Source organism: Cetorhinus maximus, chromosome 17, assembly GCF_964194155.1.
Source record: "Cetorhinus maximus chromosome 17, sCetMax3.hap1.1, whole genome shotgun sequence".
Taxonomy (NCBI): Eukaryota; Metazoa; Chordata; class Chondrichthyes; order Lamniformes; family Cetorhinidae; genus Cetorhinus; species Cetorhinus maximus.
In genome coordinates, this window is record NC_135895.1 from 37,453,001 (window position 1) to 37,475,034 (window position 22,034).

At 41.1% G+C, this 22,034-nt stretch overlaps 1 protein-coding gene across 5 annotated transcripts in view; it reads left to right on the forward strand.

Annotated features, from left to right (window-relative positions):
* The window catches only part of LOC144692322 (uncharacterized), a 38,021-nt gene that overhangs the window by 463 nt on the left and 15,524 nt on the right, over positions 1-22,034 (forward strand). For 2 of the 5 annotated variants that reach the window (XM_078561020.1, XM_078561021.1), the window contains exons 2-9: positions 1,981-2,049; positions 6,853-6,886; positions 7,763-7,911; positions 10,861-10,942; positions 11,034-11,226; positions 11,662-11,729; positions 16,786-16,862; positions 18,893-18,993. In XM_078561020.1, the coding sequence (XP_078417146.1) occupies positions 1,984-2,049; positions 6,853-6,886; positions 7,763-7,911; positions 10,861-10,942; positions 11,034-11,226; positions 11,662-11,729; positions 16,786-16,862; positions 18,893-18,993 (770 nt within the window). In that variant the 5' untranslated portion in view covers positions 1,981-1,983. Of the gene's footprint in view, positions 1-26; positions 154-439; positions 753-1,980; positions 2,050-6,852; positions 6,887-7,762; positions 7,926-10,844; positions 10,943-11,033; positions 11,227-11,661; positions 11,730-16,785; positions 16,863-18,892; positions 18,994-22,034 lie in introns of those variants that run through there. The other 3 variants (XM_078561019.1, XM_078561017.1, XM_078561018.1) reach the window with 3 other exon arrangements.

Sequence of the window (22,034 nt, forward strand, 5' to 3'; positions counted from 1 at the left end):
GATAAATTTCCACGCGGATGCTACGATGCCACATCTGTTGTCAGACTGTTGCTACATCAACTCTGAAATGAATCACAACTTCCTCCAGCTCGATATTGGAAAGACTCAAAGCCAGATGTTGGCCCCTGCCGCTAACTCCATGTACCGTTCCAGGTACTCAGACTGAATCTGACCATTTGCAATACGGAACTCCTGATGGATACTGGACTGAACTCTTAAACCCCTTATCTTATCCAACTGATTGTTGCAGAGGTCGAAGTATTTGCCCTTTTAATTGAATGTTTTGTGGTGTAGGGAGCCTGTGTAGGTGTAGAGCTGCTGGGTGAGCCAAACTTATTGTGGGGTTGTGTAGTATTTATGGTTTTATTTAGTGTGTAATATGCCTTTAAGAATAATACTTGTTAAGGAAGATCACATGATCTTTACCCAATAGGAGAGTAGTACAGGCTACCTCAGTGGTCAGTAGTGTAGAGATAGAGTTTGGGTTGAAAGCACACGTAGTTGCTGCTGAGTACCTTGTAAATAAACTTAATGTTTCCACCTAAGAAGTCCCTGTAGATCAACTCTATCAATAGTACCAACTCAGCCACCCACCACTCTCAACAGGGCACTTGCATTTTGGACAAATTGGAATTTGATAGAAGGCCATCGAAGACAACATTTAAGTATTGGAGTCTGGAAGTGACAACAGCATGGATTAGGGTTTCAGAGACTGAGGTAGAATGGAACCAGACAAAGTTGAAAAGGTGGCTGTAAGTGATCTTGGTGACAGACACCGTGTTGTTTGGAGTTCAGCTTAAGATTGAGCATGTTGCAAAGGCTGTATATAGTTTTGTTCACCATGAGTGACTGGAGGAGGTGGCAAAGTATTGGAGTGTAATGGCAGAAACCAAATTTTAAATCTTAAGACTTCTCATTTAACTGAAGAAAGTTAGGACTCAGTTGCACTTTGATGTCATACAGAGATTTTGACAGGATAGAAGTGGCTGTGTTGTTGGAGTAAGTTTTAAAAATATCTAGTTAATAACTAAATTGTTCTTACAATTGGCAACATCAATAGTTCCTACTAATCAGACAATAAAAATGTGGAAATTTTTGCCATAGAATAATTGGGTGCCATTACCCTACCTAACCTAAAACTTCCTATTTCATATTTTGAAGGGAGGCTTAAATTAAATGTTAGAAAACATAATTGTGTCTTAATATTTTTCTCCCAAAGACTGTGTTCTCTGCCTCTCTGACATTCAGTCTAGAATGAGTCACAATTCGAAATCAGGATGGTGTGTGGCTTGGAGGGGAACTTGCAGGTGGCAGTGCTCCCAAGCATCTGCTGCCCTTGTCTTTCTAGCTGGTGGAGGCCGCAGGTTACCCATTATCCTATGATCTCTGACTTATTTTGGCTTCTGACTCTCTCAAAGCATCAAATTTAAATTTCCTTTCCTTGTTTTTGAGCCTCTTTGTGGACTTGTTCCTCCTTATCTCTGTAACCCTCTCCGGCCCTGCATTCCTCCAGCTCTGGTCCCTTACGTGTTCCTTATTCCTTTCACCCTATTTTGTTGCCCATGCCTGCAGGAATCTAGTCCCTCTGGCATTTCCTCCCTTAACCTCTCTGCCTTTCCATCTCCCCCTCCTCCTTTCAGACCCACCTTAAAACCCACTTCTTTGACAAAACTTTCAATCACCCCTCCTAATATTTCCCTCTTTGGCTCGCGTTGCATTCTTATCTGATTATGCTTTTATGTTACAGTTACTATATAAATGGGCAAATTATTATTTTGGCCAGTATTAATATATTTGTGTGGTCCCATTTAAAAAATGAGATGGATATTTTTGTTTCAAAATTCATGGGAACATTATACTAATTTATCATTGGCAAAAATAGCAACCTGCCAAAAAGGTGAAGTTTGTTGATTAACATGCTGCCTGGTCATGTATTTGCGGTTGCTATTGACATAAGCTATGTTTACATTCCTGTAACAGAACATGAACTGGGACACTCAGCTTAATTCCATACTAAATGATACCGATTGCAACGTAGCAAAAATCAAGGTAAGTGTGCCATGTTGTTGTAATGAATATGTTATTCTTCCTTTTAGTTTATAACTTTCAACTGTAAGAATCAAATAAAGAACCTTTTATCAGATTGCAGAAAATCTCTCAAAATGTAGTTTGTGTTCAAAGTTCTTCCCAGGCCACTTTAAAGCAAAATTCAAGCTACATTTTTGATTTAGATATTTGTAAGTACTGTTGTAGAAAACAGTTACACACTGGTTTGTGACTTTTCTCTATTATAAATTGTGGGTTAAATATTCATAATTATTGCTGTTTGGTTAAGGAACATAATAGCCCATAACTTTAAGCTTCCAAGAGTCATAAATGAGGGGCACCCCAAAGTCCCCAGATAAGGATTGCCTGGCAATTGTCCGGGAAGTTCAAACTTCCGTTGGGCAATCGCCCTGCAATCGGAACCATCTGAAAATACGATTTAAATTGTAAACTTCGGATGGTTCTGACTGTCTTACATTAATAGTTATCCAGGAAAAGTTAGAATAATTAAAACCAATTCAGACTCCTGGGTAACTATACAACTGACCCTCCACAGGGCCCACTCCAACCACCTGCACCCCATCCCCCCCTGACCACCTAACCTGCCCTGACCAACCTGCCCCCACTGGCCAGCTGACTCCTGCCCCACCGATGATGCCCCCACACTGACCACCTGACCCCAACCAAGCGATTTCCCCTCAACTGAATCCCCCATTAACCACCTGACCCCACCCCTCTGACCACCTGACACACCCCACCTCCAATCCTACCCATTTACCTTACAAACCTACCTTCTCCCGGGCTTGAAAGTGGCTGGACCTTTTAAACATACCTGCTTTACAGTAGCTGGTGCCGTAAAAAGGGGGCTTGGTCCCTTTACCTCTGATTGAAGGCCTCAGGAATGCTCTGCCCAATATAGTTCTCACCTGGCCTGAGTTGGAACGCCGGGCGAGAAAGGATTGTCTGGATTTTGAGGTAGGAAACTAGGAGCGGAGTGGCAATCCAACTCTGATTGACACTCTGCGAAGTTCAGGCCCATACTGTTTGAATATCATGCACAATTTTGGACATCCCATTATAGATGGGATATTAACCAGTGTATGACTGCGACATGGATTCACTAAGGTGGAACCAGGGATGAGAAAATACAAAATCAAAAGATAAATACGGAGAAAGAATACCATTCAGTCTATTCTATTTAATTTGTAAAAAAAATTTTGCAGCTCCCGCATATGGCAGCTAATTGTTAAATAGGCTCAGGATTTTTGGCTCCACGACTCTAGTCTGAAGTACATTGCATTTGTTGATCACTCTGTGAGATGAATTGCCACTTTTTAATTCGTACTTGGGATTGAGCATCACTGGCAAGGCCAATATTAATTACCATTGGGAAGGTGGTGATCTTCATGAACCACTACAGTCCATGTGGTGTAGGAACACCTACAGTGCTGTTAGTCCTGGAGTTCCAGGATTTTGACCTAGCAACAGTGAAGGAACAGCGACATAGTTGTAAGTCAGGATGGGGTGTGGCTTGGAGGAAAACTTGCATGTGGTGGTGTTCCCATGCATCTGCTGCTCTTATCTTTCTAGGTGATAGAGGTCACGAGTTTGGAAGGTGCTGTCAAAGGTGCCTTAGCGAGTTACTGCAGAGCATCTTGTAGATGGTACACCCTGCTACCACATGTATTAGTGAAGGATGGACTGCCAAACAAGCGGGCAGCTTTGTCCTGAATTGTGTTGAACTTCTTGTGTTGTTGGAGGTGCCCTCATCCAGGCAAGTGGAGAGTATTCCATCACACACCTGATTTGTGCCTTGTAGATGAAGGACAGGCTTTGAGGAGGTGAGTTACTTGCTGCAGAATTTCCAGCCTGTAACCTGCTCTTGCAGCCGCAATATTTATATGGATGGTCTAGCTAAGTTTTTGTTTAATGGTAATCCCCAGGATGTTGACGGTGGGGGATTCAGTGATGGCAATCCCTTGAATGGCAAGGCTTGATCCTCTCTTGTTGAAGATTGTCTGGCATTTGTGTGGCATGAATATTACTTGTCACTTATCAGCTCAAGTTTGAATGTTGTCCAGTCTTGCTGTTTGTGGGCATGGACTGCTCAGTATCTGAGGAGTTGTGAATGGAACTCAAAACTCTGCAATCATCAGCAAACACCCCCACTTCTGACTTAATGCTGGAGGGAAGATCACTGAGGAATCAGCTGAAAATGGCTAGACCCAGGACACTACCCTGAGGAACTCTTACAATGATGTCCTGGGGCTGCGACGATTGGCCTTCAACACCCACAACCACCTTCCTTTGTGCTAAGTATGACTCCAACCAGTGCAGAGTTTTCTCCCATTGACTTCAATCTTGCTAGTGCTCCATGGTGCTACTCCTAGGTCAAATGCCAATGGAAACTAAAATTGGACAGAATATAAAATGGATGGCCAATCCATTACTGTCCATTCCCTGCCTGATGGTAGAGGTGAAAATATATCCCTGCATGTGAACAAGAACTTCTTGACCTCAATCCTATGTTGCTTTTTACTAGTTTGGAAATGTATCAACTTTCTTATTCTTCAAGTTTAGTTTGACGTAATTTCTTGAATCTACCTTTTCTATTATCATATATTACCTATTAGATTTCCGCCCAGTTACCACCTTCTGAGGCTGAAAACTCAACTCTCACCCCTGAATTCTGACACAAAGGACCACTCTTGTTGCTCTTCTCTGAACTGCATCTAGCGCTTGATTGCCTCCCTAGTGTCTTGATCAGAACTGGATGCAGTACTAAAGGTGTTATTTCAACTCAGCTGTGAACTGAACTTTAAAGTCCACATCATTGCCACCACCAAAGCTGCTTGCTTCCACCACTGCAACATTGCATGGCACTGCCCATGCCTTGCACTGCCTCTGAAATACACATCCATGTATTTCTCATATTCAATCTTGATTTTTCTCTGCTAATCTCTTGAGTTCTAACTTGTACAAATCACAATGGACATTCTATCCTGCACCAAGTCCTATTCCCTTATTACCTCTGCATTATCCAACCTCCACTGGCTCCATTTCTGCCTCCATATCAACTACAAAAACATCTACAAATTCCTCAATGGCCTCACCACTCCTTATTTTTGCAACCTCATTTAGCCCTCTCTTCCTGCATGCATCCTCTGCTCTTCCATTTATTAATTTGTACGTATCTTTGGAGCTTTTTTTTTATTCATTCACGGGATATGGGCTTTGCTGGCTGGGCCAGCATTTATTGCCCATCCCTAGTTGCCTTTGAGATGGTGGTGGTGAGCTGCCTTCTTGAACTGCTGCAGTCCATGTGGCGCAGGTACACCATACTGCTATTAGGAAGGGAGTTTCAAGATTTTGACCGAGTGACAGTGAAGGAAGGACGATATATTGACTTGGTGAGTGACTTGGAGGGGGACTTCCAGGCGGTGGTGTTCCCATCTATCTGCTGCCCTTGTTCTTCTAGATGCTAGTGGTTGTGGGTTTGGAAGGTGCTGTTGAAGGAGCCTTGGTGAATTCTTGCAGTGCATCTTGTAGATGGAACACACTGCTGCTACTGTGCATCGGTGGCGGAGGGAGTGAATGTTTGTGAATGTCGTGCCAGTCAAGCAGGCTGCCATGTTCTGCAGCTTAACACAATTCAATCAGTAACACTGCTAAGTTTAGTGCAATGCAACTCGTGGCTTCTGATGCATAAGTGTCACCAGCTTGCCAGAAATACTAAAACTCATAGCACTAATATCAGAATGATGTTGTTCTCAATTTAATCAATTTGAGAGGCATGGAAGTAGGTCATTTGACCACCACCTGGTTGTGCTGTTGACAAGTGCGACAAGAACAACTTGGAGAAAGAAATTTTGTACAGCCTTCCCCTTCTCCTCTGGCCTATCTTTCCCATCCCTATTACATAGCTGGACTGTGTCCCACACATCCTTCTGGTGGTAAATGACAATCAAGAAGCTAATAAGTACCAACCCATGTGTCACAACACTGGCCCAGGTTTTATGATAGGAATAATGTGAGACCATTAATACTCACCATCATTAAAGAGTAAAATAGACAGCAAGATCCCTTGTTCGCACATACACTGTTAAATGTAGAAATGATTTGCCCTGCCCCTTCACAAACTTTGTCATTGTGAGATTCAAACAGATAAAGGCTGTGAGGTTACTGTACTTACCAACGAAATACACCAGAAAAAGTTAGGGTTTGCCCATTCAAGTATAAAAGAATTTTTAATGAAGACAATTCTTAACTGCAGCCAAACATGCCTCTCTGCCACTGAAAATTTACTTTTACAAGAGTGGAGTTTTATTCTGTCAGATTTTAACTATTTCTTGGGATTCAGTAAAAAAAACAACTTATTTTCCTTTCTCTTTGTATCTGTTTTACCTCTCTCCCTTAATCTCACATTGCCTTCCCTCTCTATTTTGCTTTCTGTACATGATTTTACATTGAATTGAATATTCTAACTTATACTTCCTGGTTCAGACTTTGTGTGCCTCAGTAAGGATCCTTCAACCTGATTGGTTGAAGAGATGCACTGTTGCTTGCCCTGTTCACACAGGTCCCAGATCCCCTGTTGAGGGTGCTGCACTATATCAGGCTCCTGATGACCATAAGTTGTTCAAAAGCCCATGTATAGTCGTGGGCAGCTGAAATCTTAATGGACAGTGAGTGCTGTTTCTTTGTCACTGGCTGCAAAATCCAGGCATATGCTATTTCTAATAATATTACTGTTGAACATGTCTATATAGCACTGAAAATTAATGGAAAGCCTTTTTCCCTTGACAGGAAAGATTGAACACAACAGGGTATTATGCAAAAGGTATGTGTTTTTTCTTTTATTTATGTAATAGATGAATGTTCGTTTGTGGTTAAAATTAATCACAATTTTCTTATTTCTGAGGGTGCATCACTTATTTTCCATTTTGCAGCTTTTAAAATTTTTTTCATGGAATGTGTGTGCCTCTGGCAAAACCAGCATTTGTTTCCCATCCCTAATTGTCACAACTGAGTGGCTTGCTAGGCCATTTCAGAGAGCAGTTAAGAAACACCACATTGCTGTGTATCTGGAGTCACATGTAGGCCAAACCAGGTAAGGACAGTTCCCTAAACGAAATTAGTGAACCAAATGGGTTTTTTACAACAATTGATGGTAGTTCCATGGTCACCATCACTGAGGCCAATTTTCAATTCTAGAATTATTAAATTTTAAAATAATTAATAATTGAGCCACCATAGTGGGATTCGACCTCACGTCTCCAAAGCATTAGCCTGGGGTATTGGATTACTAGTCCAATGACATTACCACTATGTCACTATCTCCCCTGGGAAGATAGAACCATGCCCCCATGGTTATGCTAATGTCCTCTTAGTATGGCCACTGGAAGGTATGTGAGAGCGCCCTGTTTCAAGCACACTTTTAACTTCCCTCCATTCTATTGCCATGTCATTATAATCAAGACTTTGGATTTCTCATGTGTGCAATGACTGCACACAACAAAGCAAATGTGTGCTGGCAAGGAGAGATTATTCTCTCTGATTCTGGTGGAAAAATTGCACCAAAGGGAAAATAAGCCATCTAAGAGAAATGAGTATGGAACACCTGAGAAATAAATATTTATTTGCTGGTGCAATCACCAAAATATGCAGCTGTCATTAGTTTGGTTTTATTATTTTAAGTCCTTTTGCTTCCTTTTAGTTGGCTCACTTGATAAAATGGAACATATTCGGTTCAGTGATCCTATATCAGTCCCTACAGAACCCTATTCTTATTCGGATATGTTAAGCTATAAATTACCTAAAGAGGAATTAATGGGTATCTACAGGCAGCTACAATCTCAAGGAAAGGTAAGTGTGAAAAAGTAAGTGAGAATGGTGTAAATTTAATATAGTCTATAGTCTGTGTCACTGTACTTGTCCGTACATGTAACCCAAAAATAGAGTCCAAAACAAAAATGTTTCCTTCAGATGCTAATGACAGTGCAATATTTTGCACACACCAGATATACTTGGTCAAACCCGGTGCAAAGCTACACTTCCTGAAGCAAGCTCTTGCTCCCCAATTGTGACCCTTTACACAAACTAAGACTGAACCATCTTGTTGATCAGGTATACACTGGAAATTGTATGGCTTGTCACATTTAACTCCTGATCCAGACGCTCACCTATCATGTGTCCAAAAACTTCAAATAATTAGCTCTGCTTCCTTGCAGGCACATCCCATTATAAAAAAAACCATGATATCTCCACCAGGAAATTCTGGCACTGACCCCATCAAAGCTCACTGAATCAAGGTGAGATCCCATAATCACCACATGATAGGTGGGTGCCCCTGCCAGTTGTTGTTTGCAGCATTTGAGGTTAATTATGTACAGGTGGAGGGCATTGATTGAATGGTTACTTGAGCACATATAAAGAGACACTTACTGAGCCAGGTGTGAGTTAAGCTAGGAGGTATATAACTGTAATGATTCAGCCTGTGAATAAATCTATATCAAGTAAAGGTTGGCACTGGTTTCTTCCTTCACTGGCTATCAGAAGTATAACTCTATAAAGGTGCCTCCCCCTAGAGGTCACATACTGTGGTATGTGTTGCTACTTCAGGAGTACAGGATTCCCTTCCCCCAACACAACCACTTCACCATACCTCTGAAATTTGACCATAAGTTGGTCAAAACGTCAGTGAATAAAATCTCTATTCAGGGATCTTAGGCTGGCCTCCAGTTGGTGCTCATGTGAATTGTTTGGTACACCTTGCCTTGCCAACTATTTGTAATCTGCTGAGTCTCTGCTAGACAGGAGACTTTGGAACTGCCAGTTTTGGAATCTTGTTTGACAAATTTATTAGAATTCTTTGAGGATGTAACAAGCATGGTGGATAAAGGGGAGCCTGTAGATGTACAGTATTTGGATTTCCAAATGGCATTCGATAAGGTGCCAAATAAAAAGTTACTGTAGAAGGTAAGAGCTCATGGTGTTGGCATGAGCATGGACAGGATTGGCTAACTAACAGGAAACAGTTTCTGGGATAAATGGGTCATTTTCAGGTTGGCAAACTGTAACTAGTGGAGTGCTGCAGGGATCAGTGCTGGGACTTCAAATATTTAAGATTTGCATTAATGACTTGGATGAAGGGACCGACTGTATTATAGCCAAACTTGCTGCTGATACAAAGATAGGTAAGAAAACGAGTTGTGAGGAGGATACTAAGAATCTGCAAAGGGACATAGGTTAATTGAGTGGGCAAACATTTAGCAGATGGAGTATGATGTGGGAAAAATGTGAGGTTGTCCGCTTTGGCAGGAAGAATATAAAAGAATATTATTTAAATAGAGAGAGATTACAGAATGTTGTGATACAGAGAGATCTGGATGTCCTTGTACATGAATCATAAGTTACCATGCAGGTATAGCAAATAATTAGAAAGGCAAATGGAATGTTGACCTTTATTGCAAGGGGGATGGGGTATAAAAGTAGGGAAGTCTTACTACAACTGTATAGGGCATTGGTGAGACTGCAGCTGAAGTACTATGTACAGTTTTGGTCTCCTTACTTAAGGAAAGATATACTTGCATTGGAAGCAGTTCAGAGAAGGTTCATTAGGCTGATTTCTAGAATGAAGGGATTGTCTTATGAGGATAGTTTGAACAGGTTGGGCCTATACATATTGGAGTTTAGAAGAATGAGAGGTTATTTTATTGAAACATAAGATCCTGAGGGGGCATAACAGGGTGGATGTTGAGAGGATGTCTCTTCCCATGGGGGAATCTAGAACTAGCAGGCACTGTTTTTAAAAACAAGGGGTCTCCCATTTAAGATGGAGATGAGGAGAAATTTTGTGTCTCAGGTTGTTAATGTGTGGAATTCAGTTCCACAAAGAACAGTGAAGGTTGGGTAATTGTCTAACTCAGGCTTGAATATATTCAGATTTTTGACTGATAAAGAAGTCGAGGGTTATGAGGGAGAGTGGAGTTAAGGCCACAATCCAATCAGCCCTGATCTTGTTGAAGGTTCGATGGGCCAAACGGCCTACTCCTGCTCCTATTTTGTATGGTCTTATGAATCCCTGTCCCCATTCGCATCCTGCATCAGTGGCCTGGTTGGGATGTGGGGTGGCTAGACGTCACCTCTAGACATCTGGTGTATCCAGGTTTCTACTTAATTGGCACCACTTTTTTCTTTATTCTTTTATGGGATGTGTTGTCGATGTCAAGTCCAGCATTTGATGGCCATCGTGAACTGCCCTTGAACTGAGTGGCTTGCTCAACCATTTCAGAGGGCAGTTAAGAGTCAAAGACATTGCTGTGGGCCTGGAGTCCCTTGTAGGCCAGACCAGGTAAGGATGGCAGATTTCCTTCCTAAAGAGCATTAGTGAACAAGATGGGTTTTTATGACAATCAATGATGGATTCATGGTCACCGTTATTGAGATTGGCTTTACAATTCCAGATTTATTTATTAAATGGTGGGATTTGAACCGATGTACCCAGAGAATTTGCCTGGGCCTCTGGATTACTAGCCCAGTCACATTATGCTGCTGTCTCCCCCTCTTCTGCCAGATATTCTGCTGTACTGTTTCTGTGATCTGGATGGAACTTGCATCTAACATTTTTTCCACGAACCATCTAGACAGAGGTGACTCATCACCCTCGAAGTGACAGTCTGCATACTAGCAAGTAATACGTTTCCTGCAATACAGAGACATCAAAATAGATCATTTTCTCCAAAGTAGTCTTTTCTGACTGTATACATACTTATTTTCATTTGTGGTGGTCAATACAGTTCTCTGTGTACTCAGGCCATTGAATATTTACAACAAGCTTTATTGAGAGTTGAAACAGAAAAGCTGCAGCAACAGCAGAAAATCCGATCGTTAGAAGGTAATGCTTTAAAACATTTTTACTTTTAAATACTAACTTTTTTTCATAAAAATGCAATCTGAATTCAATTTACCAATTTTGTCTGACACAGAGGACATTCGCCAATTACAGAGTCGATCTGAAGAAAGAAATTTGGATTTCCAATTGGAGAGGAAGATGGACGACTGGCGGAGGGAGATGTCAAATGAAATGTACAGCTTGCGGGAGCAAGTACGACAAGTGGATGGGAGATTTATTCATGGAAAAATCACAATTTCTAGTCTAATGCAAGAAATCCAGGAAAGGTAAGAACTGTCCTCGTTGCTTTTGCAGTTTTTCTGGCCTTGTTCTCGTATTAAAGTTGTGTCTGAATTTCATTACTTTATTCAAAGCCATTGATAGAGCAATGAAGCTGATACGATAATTCAGAAAAAAGAAACTCTCCTTTTTAACTGTAATCCTCAGTTTTACTTCGCAAGTATTGATTGGACTAGAGAAATTGTGCTTTGATCTATTACTAAAAAACTAACCACTGTTGCAATTTCTGTTCTTGCAGGCATGAAAATTAGTCTTGTCACTTGGTCCGCTTAAATTAATACTATTTTGAAAAATATACTAAAACCATGAAGCTTGCTATAATTACTTTATCAATGATAATATTTGACTGTCTCCTGAAAAACTGGTGACAATTGATGAATAATCCAGTGGAAGCATGTTTTAATCAAATGCTTCATTCACAGCAAAAAAGATCTGTGTGAAGAACATGATTCACTTCGAAGGGAGATTGATAATATGAAGCATAAAATACGTAAGTGCATGCCTTAATGGGTTGTTATGTTTTGATGTCTGTAGATTAGGAACAGTTGGTGTGTTTTCAGTTTTTGCCTTTTCTCCTGTTGACAAAAGATGAAAGGATCCTTATGCCATAAGTAAAACTTTTATTTAAATTTAAAGAGATGGGGAAGAGATCAAAGTAGACGTTTGATCCACATTACTGAAACATCTGCAATCATGTAATGTGGGAGAATTTAAAAACCTGCATTTTCTGGGGTGGCAGTGGCATAGTAGTATTGTCATTGGACTAGTATTCCAGAGACCCAAGGTAATGCTCTGGGGACCTAGATTCAAATCTCATCATGGCAGAATAAAAATCTGGAATTAAAAGTCTAATGATAACCATGAAACCATAACCGATTGTTGTAAAAACCCCTCTGGTTCACTAATGTCTTTTAGGGAAGGCCTTACCTGGCCTAGTCTATATGTAACTCCAGACCCCCACAGCAATGTGGTTGACTCTTAACATGCCCTCCGAACAAGGCAATTAAGGATGGGCAATAAATGCAGTGAAGCCCATATCCCACGGACGAATTAGAAAAAAATCATGACTTACTGCACGTTTCATAACTACACCGATGGAACATAGTGGTATTTGACATATTGAGGGGAATATGGAGACATTAGCAACATGCACCATACATTCTGGGTCAATCCCCATAGGTCCTACAAAAAATCTATCAGAAATGGCAAGATTACAACCTTGCTACATTTCACTTACCTTTTGCTTCTTTGAAAGAACTTCTACGTTGTTATTAATGAAAATCATGCTTATGTACTGATTACAATGCAGAAAACTTCCAAAGGCACTTCATAAAAGCAGTGGGTGTCAAGCCTTTCACAGAAGTGTTAGGACAGGTTACTGAAAGCTTGGTCAATGTGTTTTGAGTAGGTTTTGGGCTATGGTAGACTTGGATGTTATTTGCATTTGTTTGGGATCTGACACTGTGCTTACTGGTGGTGTCACTGATGTACAACATATAATTGAGAAGGTCAAGGATGAATCATTGGAGAAATCTGGAGGTGATGAACAGGGGCTGAAGTAGAAGTCATTGCTGCAGATGCAATGGCAGTCGTGCGACAGATGGAAGTAGAGCCATGGAATGGCAGGCCTTCTGAGGTGGACCACCGAGTGGCGATAATAATAGTACCATGTGTAATGCTGCAAAGAGATCAAGGAGGATTATATACCATGGTCACAATTAGCAAGGATATTGTTGATGATTTTGACCGTCATGGCCTCAGTCCTGTGGGTGAAACAGAAATTAGACTGAATGGATTTGAATAGGGTGTTATGGAAGTGCTGGTCTTGAAGTAGAGGTGTGACAATACATCCAACTATCTTGGAAAGAAAGGGACGTTAGATGTTAAATGGTAATTATGGGAGGTGTGGGGAGTGGATCAAAGGTGGCTTTTTGAAGAGGATTTGTTGAGATTGGGTGGAATGAAATGGGGCAGTACACAACAGTGGAAGCCATTAACATTGTCAGTGACCATTAGGACCAGGAAAGGTAGCCGGGTGAGGAAAGCATCAAGGAGCCAAGAGTTGGGTCTGATAGAAGAGACAAGATCAAGGTGGGTGGGGAAGATGGTAGAGAAGCTGCAAAGTTTCTGGTGCCTTGGTAAGAATGAGTGAGCATTGGAAGGCAGCACCTTCAGAACAAGAAGCACAATGTAAGACGTAAGAGTGGAAGAGACTGAGAGGGGTATGAGGAGACAATTTTCAAGAAAGTATTATAAAAGGAAGGAAGAATGAATTTGCATTAATGTAGCACCTTTCATGACCTCAGTATATCCCAAAGCACTTTTTGGCCAATGAAGTACTTTTTGAAGTGTACTCACTATGCATAGTAGGAAATATTCTTACCCTTTATGTTGATCCTGGACTATTAAGAGGATTTGAGCATTAAAGGGGCAGCATGGTAATGCTTGACACAATCCAGCCAGATTCAGCAGTAAGCAACAAGAGCAATAATATAGACTATAGAATGAAGAATATTGAGAAGTACAATGCAGGTTCACTAGGATGGTGCCTGGCTTGAGAAGACACAATAACGAAGAAAGATGTGACTGTTTTCGTTTGAGCAGAGTGTGACCTAGAAGTGCATCATGTTTGGAATGTTGAGACCACTTGGCATTTTTAATATAACTTATATATGTGCACAAAGCCTCTTTCTACCCATATTCGATAACAATACTATAGAATTTGTCATGTCACATGAAGAAACTTGCATAGCCATTATTGTACGGTTTTCAGTTCCCTATATTAACATTCAAAAACAAAATATTTAACAAACTCTTCGTTCCCCAGTACAGAGAGTTGCCTCACTGTAGGACAAAGTATAAAGCGGTAAATAATGGAGGCGTGTAAGAAGGGCACTACAATTGTCATGGGTAATTTTAATCTGCATATTGACTAGACAAATCAGATTGGCAGGGGTGACATGGAAGACGAATTTGTAGAGTGCATCCGGGATTGTTTCTTGGAGCAATACGTTGCAAAACTTACCCGGGAACAGGCTGTTTTAGAGCAAGTAATGAGATAGGATTAATAAGAGATCTCATAGTTTCGAGTCCTCTAGGGGGTAACGATCACAACATGGTAGAATTTCAGATTCAGTTTGAGGGTGAGCAATTCTGATCTCAAACCAGTGTCGTCAAATTAAATAAGGGCAACTACAGAGGTATGAAAAAAGAATTGTCCAAAGCGGGCTGGGAAGGTCAGTGGATGAGCAGTGGCAGACGTTCAAGCAGATATTTCATAATGCTCAGCAAAAATTCATACCGGTCAAAAAGAAGGACTCGAGAAGGATAAACCACCCGTGGTTAACAAAGGCGGTCAAGGAGAGTATCCAATCAAAAACTAAGGCATACAAAGTGGCGAAAACTAGTGGTAGCCCAGAGGATTGGGAATTTTTTAGGAACCAGCAGCGGATGACTAAAAAGCTAATAAAGAGGGAGCAAATTGATTATGAAAGTAAATTAGCAAGAAATATAAAAACAAAGCGCAAGAGCTTCTACGGGTATTAAAAAGAATAAGAGTAGCTAAAATGAGCGTGGGACCCTTGGAGGATGCGACTGGAGAATTGATAAAGGGTAACAGGGAAATGGCAGATAATTTAAACCAATATTTTGCATTGGTGTTCATGTTGGAGGGCACTATAAACATTCCAAAGATATCAGATAAGCAAGGAGCTAATGGGAGGAAAGATCTTGTAACAGCCCCCATCACGAGGGACAAAGTATTTGAGAAGCTGATGGGTCTAAAGGCAGACAAGTTGCCAGGACCTGATGGCTTGCATCTAAGGGTTTTAAAGGATGTGGCTGCAGAGATAGTGGAGGCATTGGTCGAAATATTCCAGAACTCACTGGATTCCGGGAGGGTCCTAGCAGATTGGAAACCGTTAATGTGATGCCCCTGTTCAAGAAGGGAGGGAGACAAAAAGCAGGAATCTATAGGCCAATCAGCCTAACATCTGTCATTGGGAAAATGCTAGAGTCCATTATTAAGGAAGAAATAGGACATTTAGAAAAGCATAATGCAAACAAACAAATCAACATGGTTCTGTGAAAGAGAAATCATGTTTGACAAATTTGCTAAAGTTCTTTGAGGATATAACAAGCAGAGTTGGGGAACTGGTAGATGTAGTGTATTTGGATATCCAGAAGGCATTTAATAAGGTGCCACATAAAAGGTATAATAGCACAAGATGAGAGCTCACGGTATTGGGGGTAATGTATTAGCATGGATTGAGGATCAGTTAACACACAGAAGACAGAGTCGGGATTAATGGGTCTTTCTCAGGTTGGAAAGACGTAACTAGTGGAGGGCCAAAAGGATCAGCCCTAGGGTCTCAATTATTTACAATCTATCACTTGGAAGAGGGGCCAGAGTGTAATTATCCAAATTTGCTGATGATACAAAAGTAGCGGGGAGGGCATGTTGTGATGAGGACATGAGGAATCTATAAGGGGATATAGACAGGTTGAGTGGGTGGGCAAAAACTTGGCAGATGGAGTTTAGTGTAGGAAAGTGTGAGGTCATGCACTTTGGTAGGAAAAATCGAAAGACAGACTATTATTTAAATGGAGAGAAACTCCAGAAAAGTGCAGCACAGAGGGATCTGGGTGTTCTTGTGCATGAAACACTAAAGGTTAGCATGCAGGTGCAGCTAGTACTTAAGAAGGCAAATGGAATTTTGGCCGGTATTGCTAGGGGGTTGGAGTTCAAAAATAGAGAAGTCTTATTACAACTGTACAGGGTATTGGTGAAGCCGCACCTGGAGTATTGTGTACAGTTTTGGTTCATCGTATGTAAGAAATGATATACTGGCATTGGAGGCAGTTCAGAAGAGATTCACTAGGCTGATTCCTGGGATGAAGGGGTTGACTTATCAAGAATGGCTAAACAGGTTAGGCCTTTATTCATTAGAGTTTAAAAGAATGAGGGGTGATCTTATTGAAACATACAAGATTCTGAGGGGCTTGACAGGGTAGATGTTGAGAAGATGTTTCCACTAATGGGAGAATCTTGAACTAGGGGGCATTGTTACAGAATAAGTGGACGCTTAATTAAAACTGAGATGCAAAGGAATTTATTCTCTGAGGGTAGTGGAATTCTCTACCTCAGAGTTGTGGAGGCTAGAGCACCAAAAGTATTTAAAGAGGAGGTAGATAGACTTTTAAAATATCGGGAAGCTGAGGGCTATGAGGAGCTGGCACGAAAGAAGAGGTGAGGCCTGGGCCATATCAGCCATTATCTTATTGAATGGCGGGGCAGGCTTGGGGGGACCAAATGGCCTATTCCTGCTCCATTTTTTACTCCAGACAATAGGCACTTGATTTGACATGATAGTAACCACTTTTTTAAAATCAGGCTTATGATTTTTTTTTCTTGAATGTAGTATTGATGGAAATGCTATCAGCAATTCTTAGTTCAGAAAGGCAACAGGCAGAGTTTTATAAGGGTATTTTTATTATCTAATAAATGTTACCCAATTAAAATGAATTTGTACTGTATTGCTTATTAGGGAGACAAGAGGAGGAACTGCTGAACCAGATTTCTGATACAAAGGAACTTAAACGATCACAGGAGAAAAGTAGTAAGGTAGATTACTGCATTACAAGTTAAGGATGCTTTATTTGAAATGTCTTATTTGGCACTATACCTTTGGTAATACCAGTCTTGGACAAGTACAGTCTGTCACCCTGAAGAGCAAGATTTGGTTAAGGACATTTTACTTGTGCACACTTTTTTTAACTCCCTTATGTTAATCCTCACTAAAACTCTGAAGTACATATATATTAAACTATAAAAATAGCCTTTTGTAGTGACTGTCCCAAATTATTTTGCAATTTCACTCTAACATTTGACCTTTCGTGTATATTTGGTGAAGAAATATAACGTCAATGAGTCAGACAAAAATGCAGTAAATGGCCCCTTTCCCTAAGATATCTTTTTAAGATGCTGCTCTGTATTCTGCACCACATACTTTCTAATTGGAGTCTAGGACAAATAGGATCCTGGAAGTTGGATTACTCAGTCAGTGCCACTCAATAATTTGGAAAGGAAGATATAGCTAAGTAGCAGAAACCAGTAGAACTAACTAATCCTGGCCAATTGCCAATGTTCCAGAACACTGATGTACATTTACAAATGCTAGCTGCTTGAACTATTAGACTGGGAATTGATCTAAGAGTTAACTCTTCTGGTCAGAGATTTTATAGATTAGATGTACAGTGAAAATCAAACCAGATCATTTTTTCTGGAAGAATAAAACCCAATGGTTGTTTCTTCAAGGATGTTGATCTTTACATTTCAGGTCTTTTCCTTTTATTGTTTTATTTAATAAAGTTTTGTTTAATGTATAAAGTGTCAGTAAAAATTGTTTTTGCCCTGAGAAAGCTTCTTAGCCACAATCTCATGAAAAAAATAACTAGGTTGTGCACTGTTGTTCATAGGAAAGAACTGGTCTTAAGTACAGGCCAGTAACAACCAGCACTGCCCAGTTTGAGACACACACTTAAAAAGCAGGAAGTAAGATGTTAGCTCTCTATTCCTATATAATTGGGTTTAAAAGCTCAAAACTAAACTTTGCCTCAAAGCATATTTTTAATCTTTTCTAAAACGTTTTTGAGTTGCTGATTATTTTCCTCTTAAAATGTACAGACAGCATATGCCACGGAACAAAGCACAGCAGAGATTAAAAGCGAGCAAAACTTGAAGTTCACGTATACATAAAACCTCATAAAAGAACCATCACATTTTCCAGCACCAACTTTGTGTGTGCAATGTGTTTCATTCTGTCATGTCATCTGGTCTAAATTCTATTTTGTAAGAGAAATATAAAGGAGGAACAAACTTTATGCTTGAGTCAAGGGCAAGATAAACAAGTTCACATAGTGTAAATAGAGAGAAATAAAGCAGAAAATGCTGGAAATAATCAGATCTGGCAACATCTGTGGACAGAGAAACAGTTAGTGTTTCAGGTCAATGATCTGGTGGAAGGACATCCATCTGAAACATTAACTCTGTTTTTCTGTCCAAAGATGCTGCCTGATCTAATTATTCCAGTATTTCTGTTTAATTCTTCAGCATCCACAGTATTTTGCTTTTGGAAATAATAAAAAATATTGAAGTCTGACTAAATAATTGTTTATTTGGCATTTCTTAGCATATCCTGTAGTAATGCTGTCAGTTTTGATTGCAATGATTACTATCCAAACAAACTGCATTACTTCTGTTTGCTTAAGTGGCTTGTACCAAACTTTGTGAAAACCAAAATCTGTTTTCTGGCTGAGGGAACGCTGCACTGTTGCAGCTGCTGTCATTTGGATGAAACGTTAACCTGAAGCCCTATTTGGCATCCTAGACGAGTGTATAAAATCCCATGGCCTAATTCAAAGAAGAACAGGGAGTTCTTCTGGCACCCTGGCCATTACTTATGCCTCAACATCACAAAACAAATTATGCATTTTTGTCTCTGCTCTTTATGAGAACTTACTGTGTACAAGTTGGCTGATGAACTTCCTACATTACAACAGTGACTATACTTCAAAAAGTATTTCATTGGCTGTAAAGAACTTTGGGATGTCCTGAGGTTGTGAAAGATTCCATAAAAATTTTTTCTCCAACAGATTCTGAGAGAATTGATGAATAAGTATCAATCTCAGCTCTTGGATTCTAGCAAGTCAGTTCATGAACGGGAGTATGCCGAACAGGAGCTTACGCACATGAGGTGAGAATATTGCACTGTTAAACTTAGTGCTGATTGATAGCTCATTGCAGATGGATTTGATATTAAGGGCAATGGCCTTTATTCACAGCTGTTCAAAAATATAATTTTGTCCTCTTTTTCTTCCGTCTCTGTGCATCTCTTCATCAGAATCCATCCTCCATGAGATGGATCACTCTGGCTTGGAAACAGCTGTCATGCAATTATACACTAAGATAAAAGCAAAAAACTGCGGATGCTGGAAATCCAAAACAAAAACAAAAATAGCTGGAAAAACTCAGCAGGTCTGACAGCATCTGCGGAGAGGAATACAGTTAATGTTTCGAGTCCGAATGACGCTTCATCAGAACTAAGGAAAAATAGAAAAGAGGGGTAATATAAGCTGGTTTAAGGGGGGGTGAGACAGGTAGAGCTGGATAGAGGGCCAGTGATAGGTGGAGATTGCCAAAAGGTGTCATAGACAAAAGGACAAAGAGGTGTTGACGGTGGTGATATTAGCAAAGAAATGTGCTAATGGTGGCATTAAGGGTAGAAAGCAAGATGAGCAAGGTACAGATAGCCCTAGTGGGGGTGGGGTGGGGGGAAGGGATCGAAATAGGCTAAAAGGTAGAGATAAAACAATGGATGGAAATACATTTAAAAATAATGGAAATAGGTGGGAAAAGAAACATGTATATAAATTATTGGAAAAGGGGGGATCAGAAAGTGGGTGGGGATGGAGGAGAGAGTTCATGATCTAAAGTTGTTGAACTCAATATTCAGTCCGGAAGGCTGTAAAGTGCTTAGCCAGAAGATGAGGTGCTGTTCCTCCAGTTTGCATTGAGCTTCACTGGAACATTGCAGCAGGCCAAGGACGGACATGTGGGCATGAGAGCAGGGTGGTGTGTTGAAATGGCAAGCGGCAGGGGGGTCGGGGTCATGCTTGCGGACAGACCAAAACGGACATCCAGTCTGCGTTTGGTCTCTCCAATGTAGAGGAGACCGCATTGGGAGCTGCGAACGCAGTAGACTAAATTGAGGGAAGTGCAAGTGAAGTGCTGCTTCACTTGAAAGGAGTGTTTGGGCCCGGTGAGCAGGGGGGAAGTAAAGGGACAGGTGTTGCAACTTCTGCGGTTGCATGGGAAGGTGCCGTGGGAGGGGGTTGAGGTGTAGGGGGTGATGGAGGAGAGGACCAGGGTGTCTCGGAGGGAACGATCTCTGTGGAATGCCGCCAGGGGGGTGAAGGGAAGATGTGTTTGGTGGTGGCATCATGCTGGAGTTGGCGGAAATGGCGGAGGATGATCCTTTGAATGCGGAGGCTGGTGGGGTGATAAGTGAGGACAAGGGGGACCCTATCACAGTTCTGGGAGGGAGAGGAAGGTGTGAGGGCGGATGTATGGGAGATGGGCCGGACACGGTTGAGGGCCATGTCAACCACCGTGGGTGGAAAACCTCGGTTAAGGAAGAAGGAATACCTGTCAGAGGAACTGTTTTTGAAAGTGGCATCATCAGAACAGATGCGACGGAGGCGAAGGAACTGAGAGAATGGGATGGAGTCCTTACAGGAAGCGGGGTGTGAGGAGCTGTAGTCAAGGTAGCTGTGGGAGTCGGTAGGCTTGTAATGAATATTGGTGGACAGTCTATCACCAGAAATTGAGACAGAGAGGTCAAGAAAGGGAAGGATGAACCATGTGAAAATGATGGAGGGGTGGAAATTGGAAGTAAAATTAATCAATTATACAATCAGCTGTTAGGATCACAAGATATTTATAAATGACTGCCATTCAGCCATCATTTGTGTAACTAACTTCCATCACCAGGGATCAGCCTCATTGCTCTTATCCAAAATGTCTGTTGTGTCAATCACTCAAGCAGTGATTCAAACAGCACTCCACGTAATTTTATTATGAATTTATCTGAATTTTTAAAAAAATTTATTCTTGAGGCCAACATTTATTGTGCATTCCTAGTTGCCCTTGAGAAGGTTGTGGTGGGCTGCGCTTTTGAAACGTGGTGAAGATGCTCACGCAGTGCTATTGTGCAGGGACTTCTAGGATTTTGATCCATTGACAATGAAGGAATGTGATATATGTCAAGGGGGTGTGTGACTTGGAGGTGATGGCATTCCCATGCGTGCTCTGTCCTTGACTTTCTAGGTGGTGGAGGTGCTGATGAAGAAATCTTAATGAGTTGCTGCTGTGCATCCAGTAGCTAGTGCAGTCAAGGTACTCCAGTTGGGGAGGGGATTGACGTTTAGGCTGAAGTGCTGATCAAGTAAGCAGCTTTATCTTGGATGATGTTGAGCTTCTTGAGTATTGTTGCACCTTTCCAGGCGAGTGGAAAGTATTCCAACGCAGTCCTGATTTGTGCCTTGCAGTAGACAAAAGGCTTTCGGGAGTCAGGAGATGAACTACTTGCTGCAAAATACCCATCCCCTGACCTGTAGTGACAGCTGCCCAGTTGAATTTGTGGTAAATGGTGATCCCAGGCTTTTTGATGGTGGAGAACTTGGTGATGGTCATGCCATTGAATGTCATAGGAAGGTGGTTTCACTCTCTTGTTAGAAATGACAATTGCCTGGCACTTGCATAGTGTTGAATGTTATGTTGCTTGCTATGTGTGTTAGTTCAAGCCTGACTGTTGCCACACCCCTGCATTTGGGCACTCACTGCTTCATTATCTGAGGTATTGCAAATTGCACTGGCCATTGCAATCATCAGCAATCGGCTCCACTTCCGATTTTATGATGGAAGAAGGTCATGGATGAAGCAACTGAGATTGGTTGGGCCTAGCACACTGTCCTGAGGAACTCCTGCAGCGATGTCCTAGAGCTGAAATAATTGACGTCCAACAAGCACAATCATCTTCATTTGTGCCTGGTATGATCCAATGACTGGAGAGTTTTCCCCTTGAACCACATTGACTTTTTAGCATGTAATTTCACTGAGATCTAAATGACGACATAAGTTGCTGGAACAGAGCACAAACAGGTTTATCTTATGAACTCCAAGTTGAAACTATTGTATTTTCATAGTGGTCACTTCCATCTATCCATCAATTTCTGT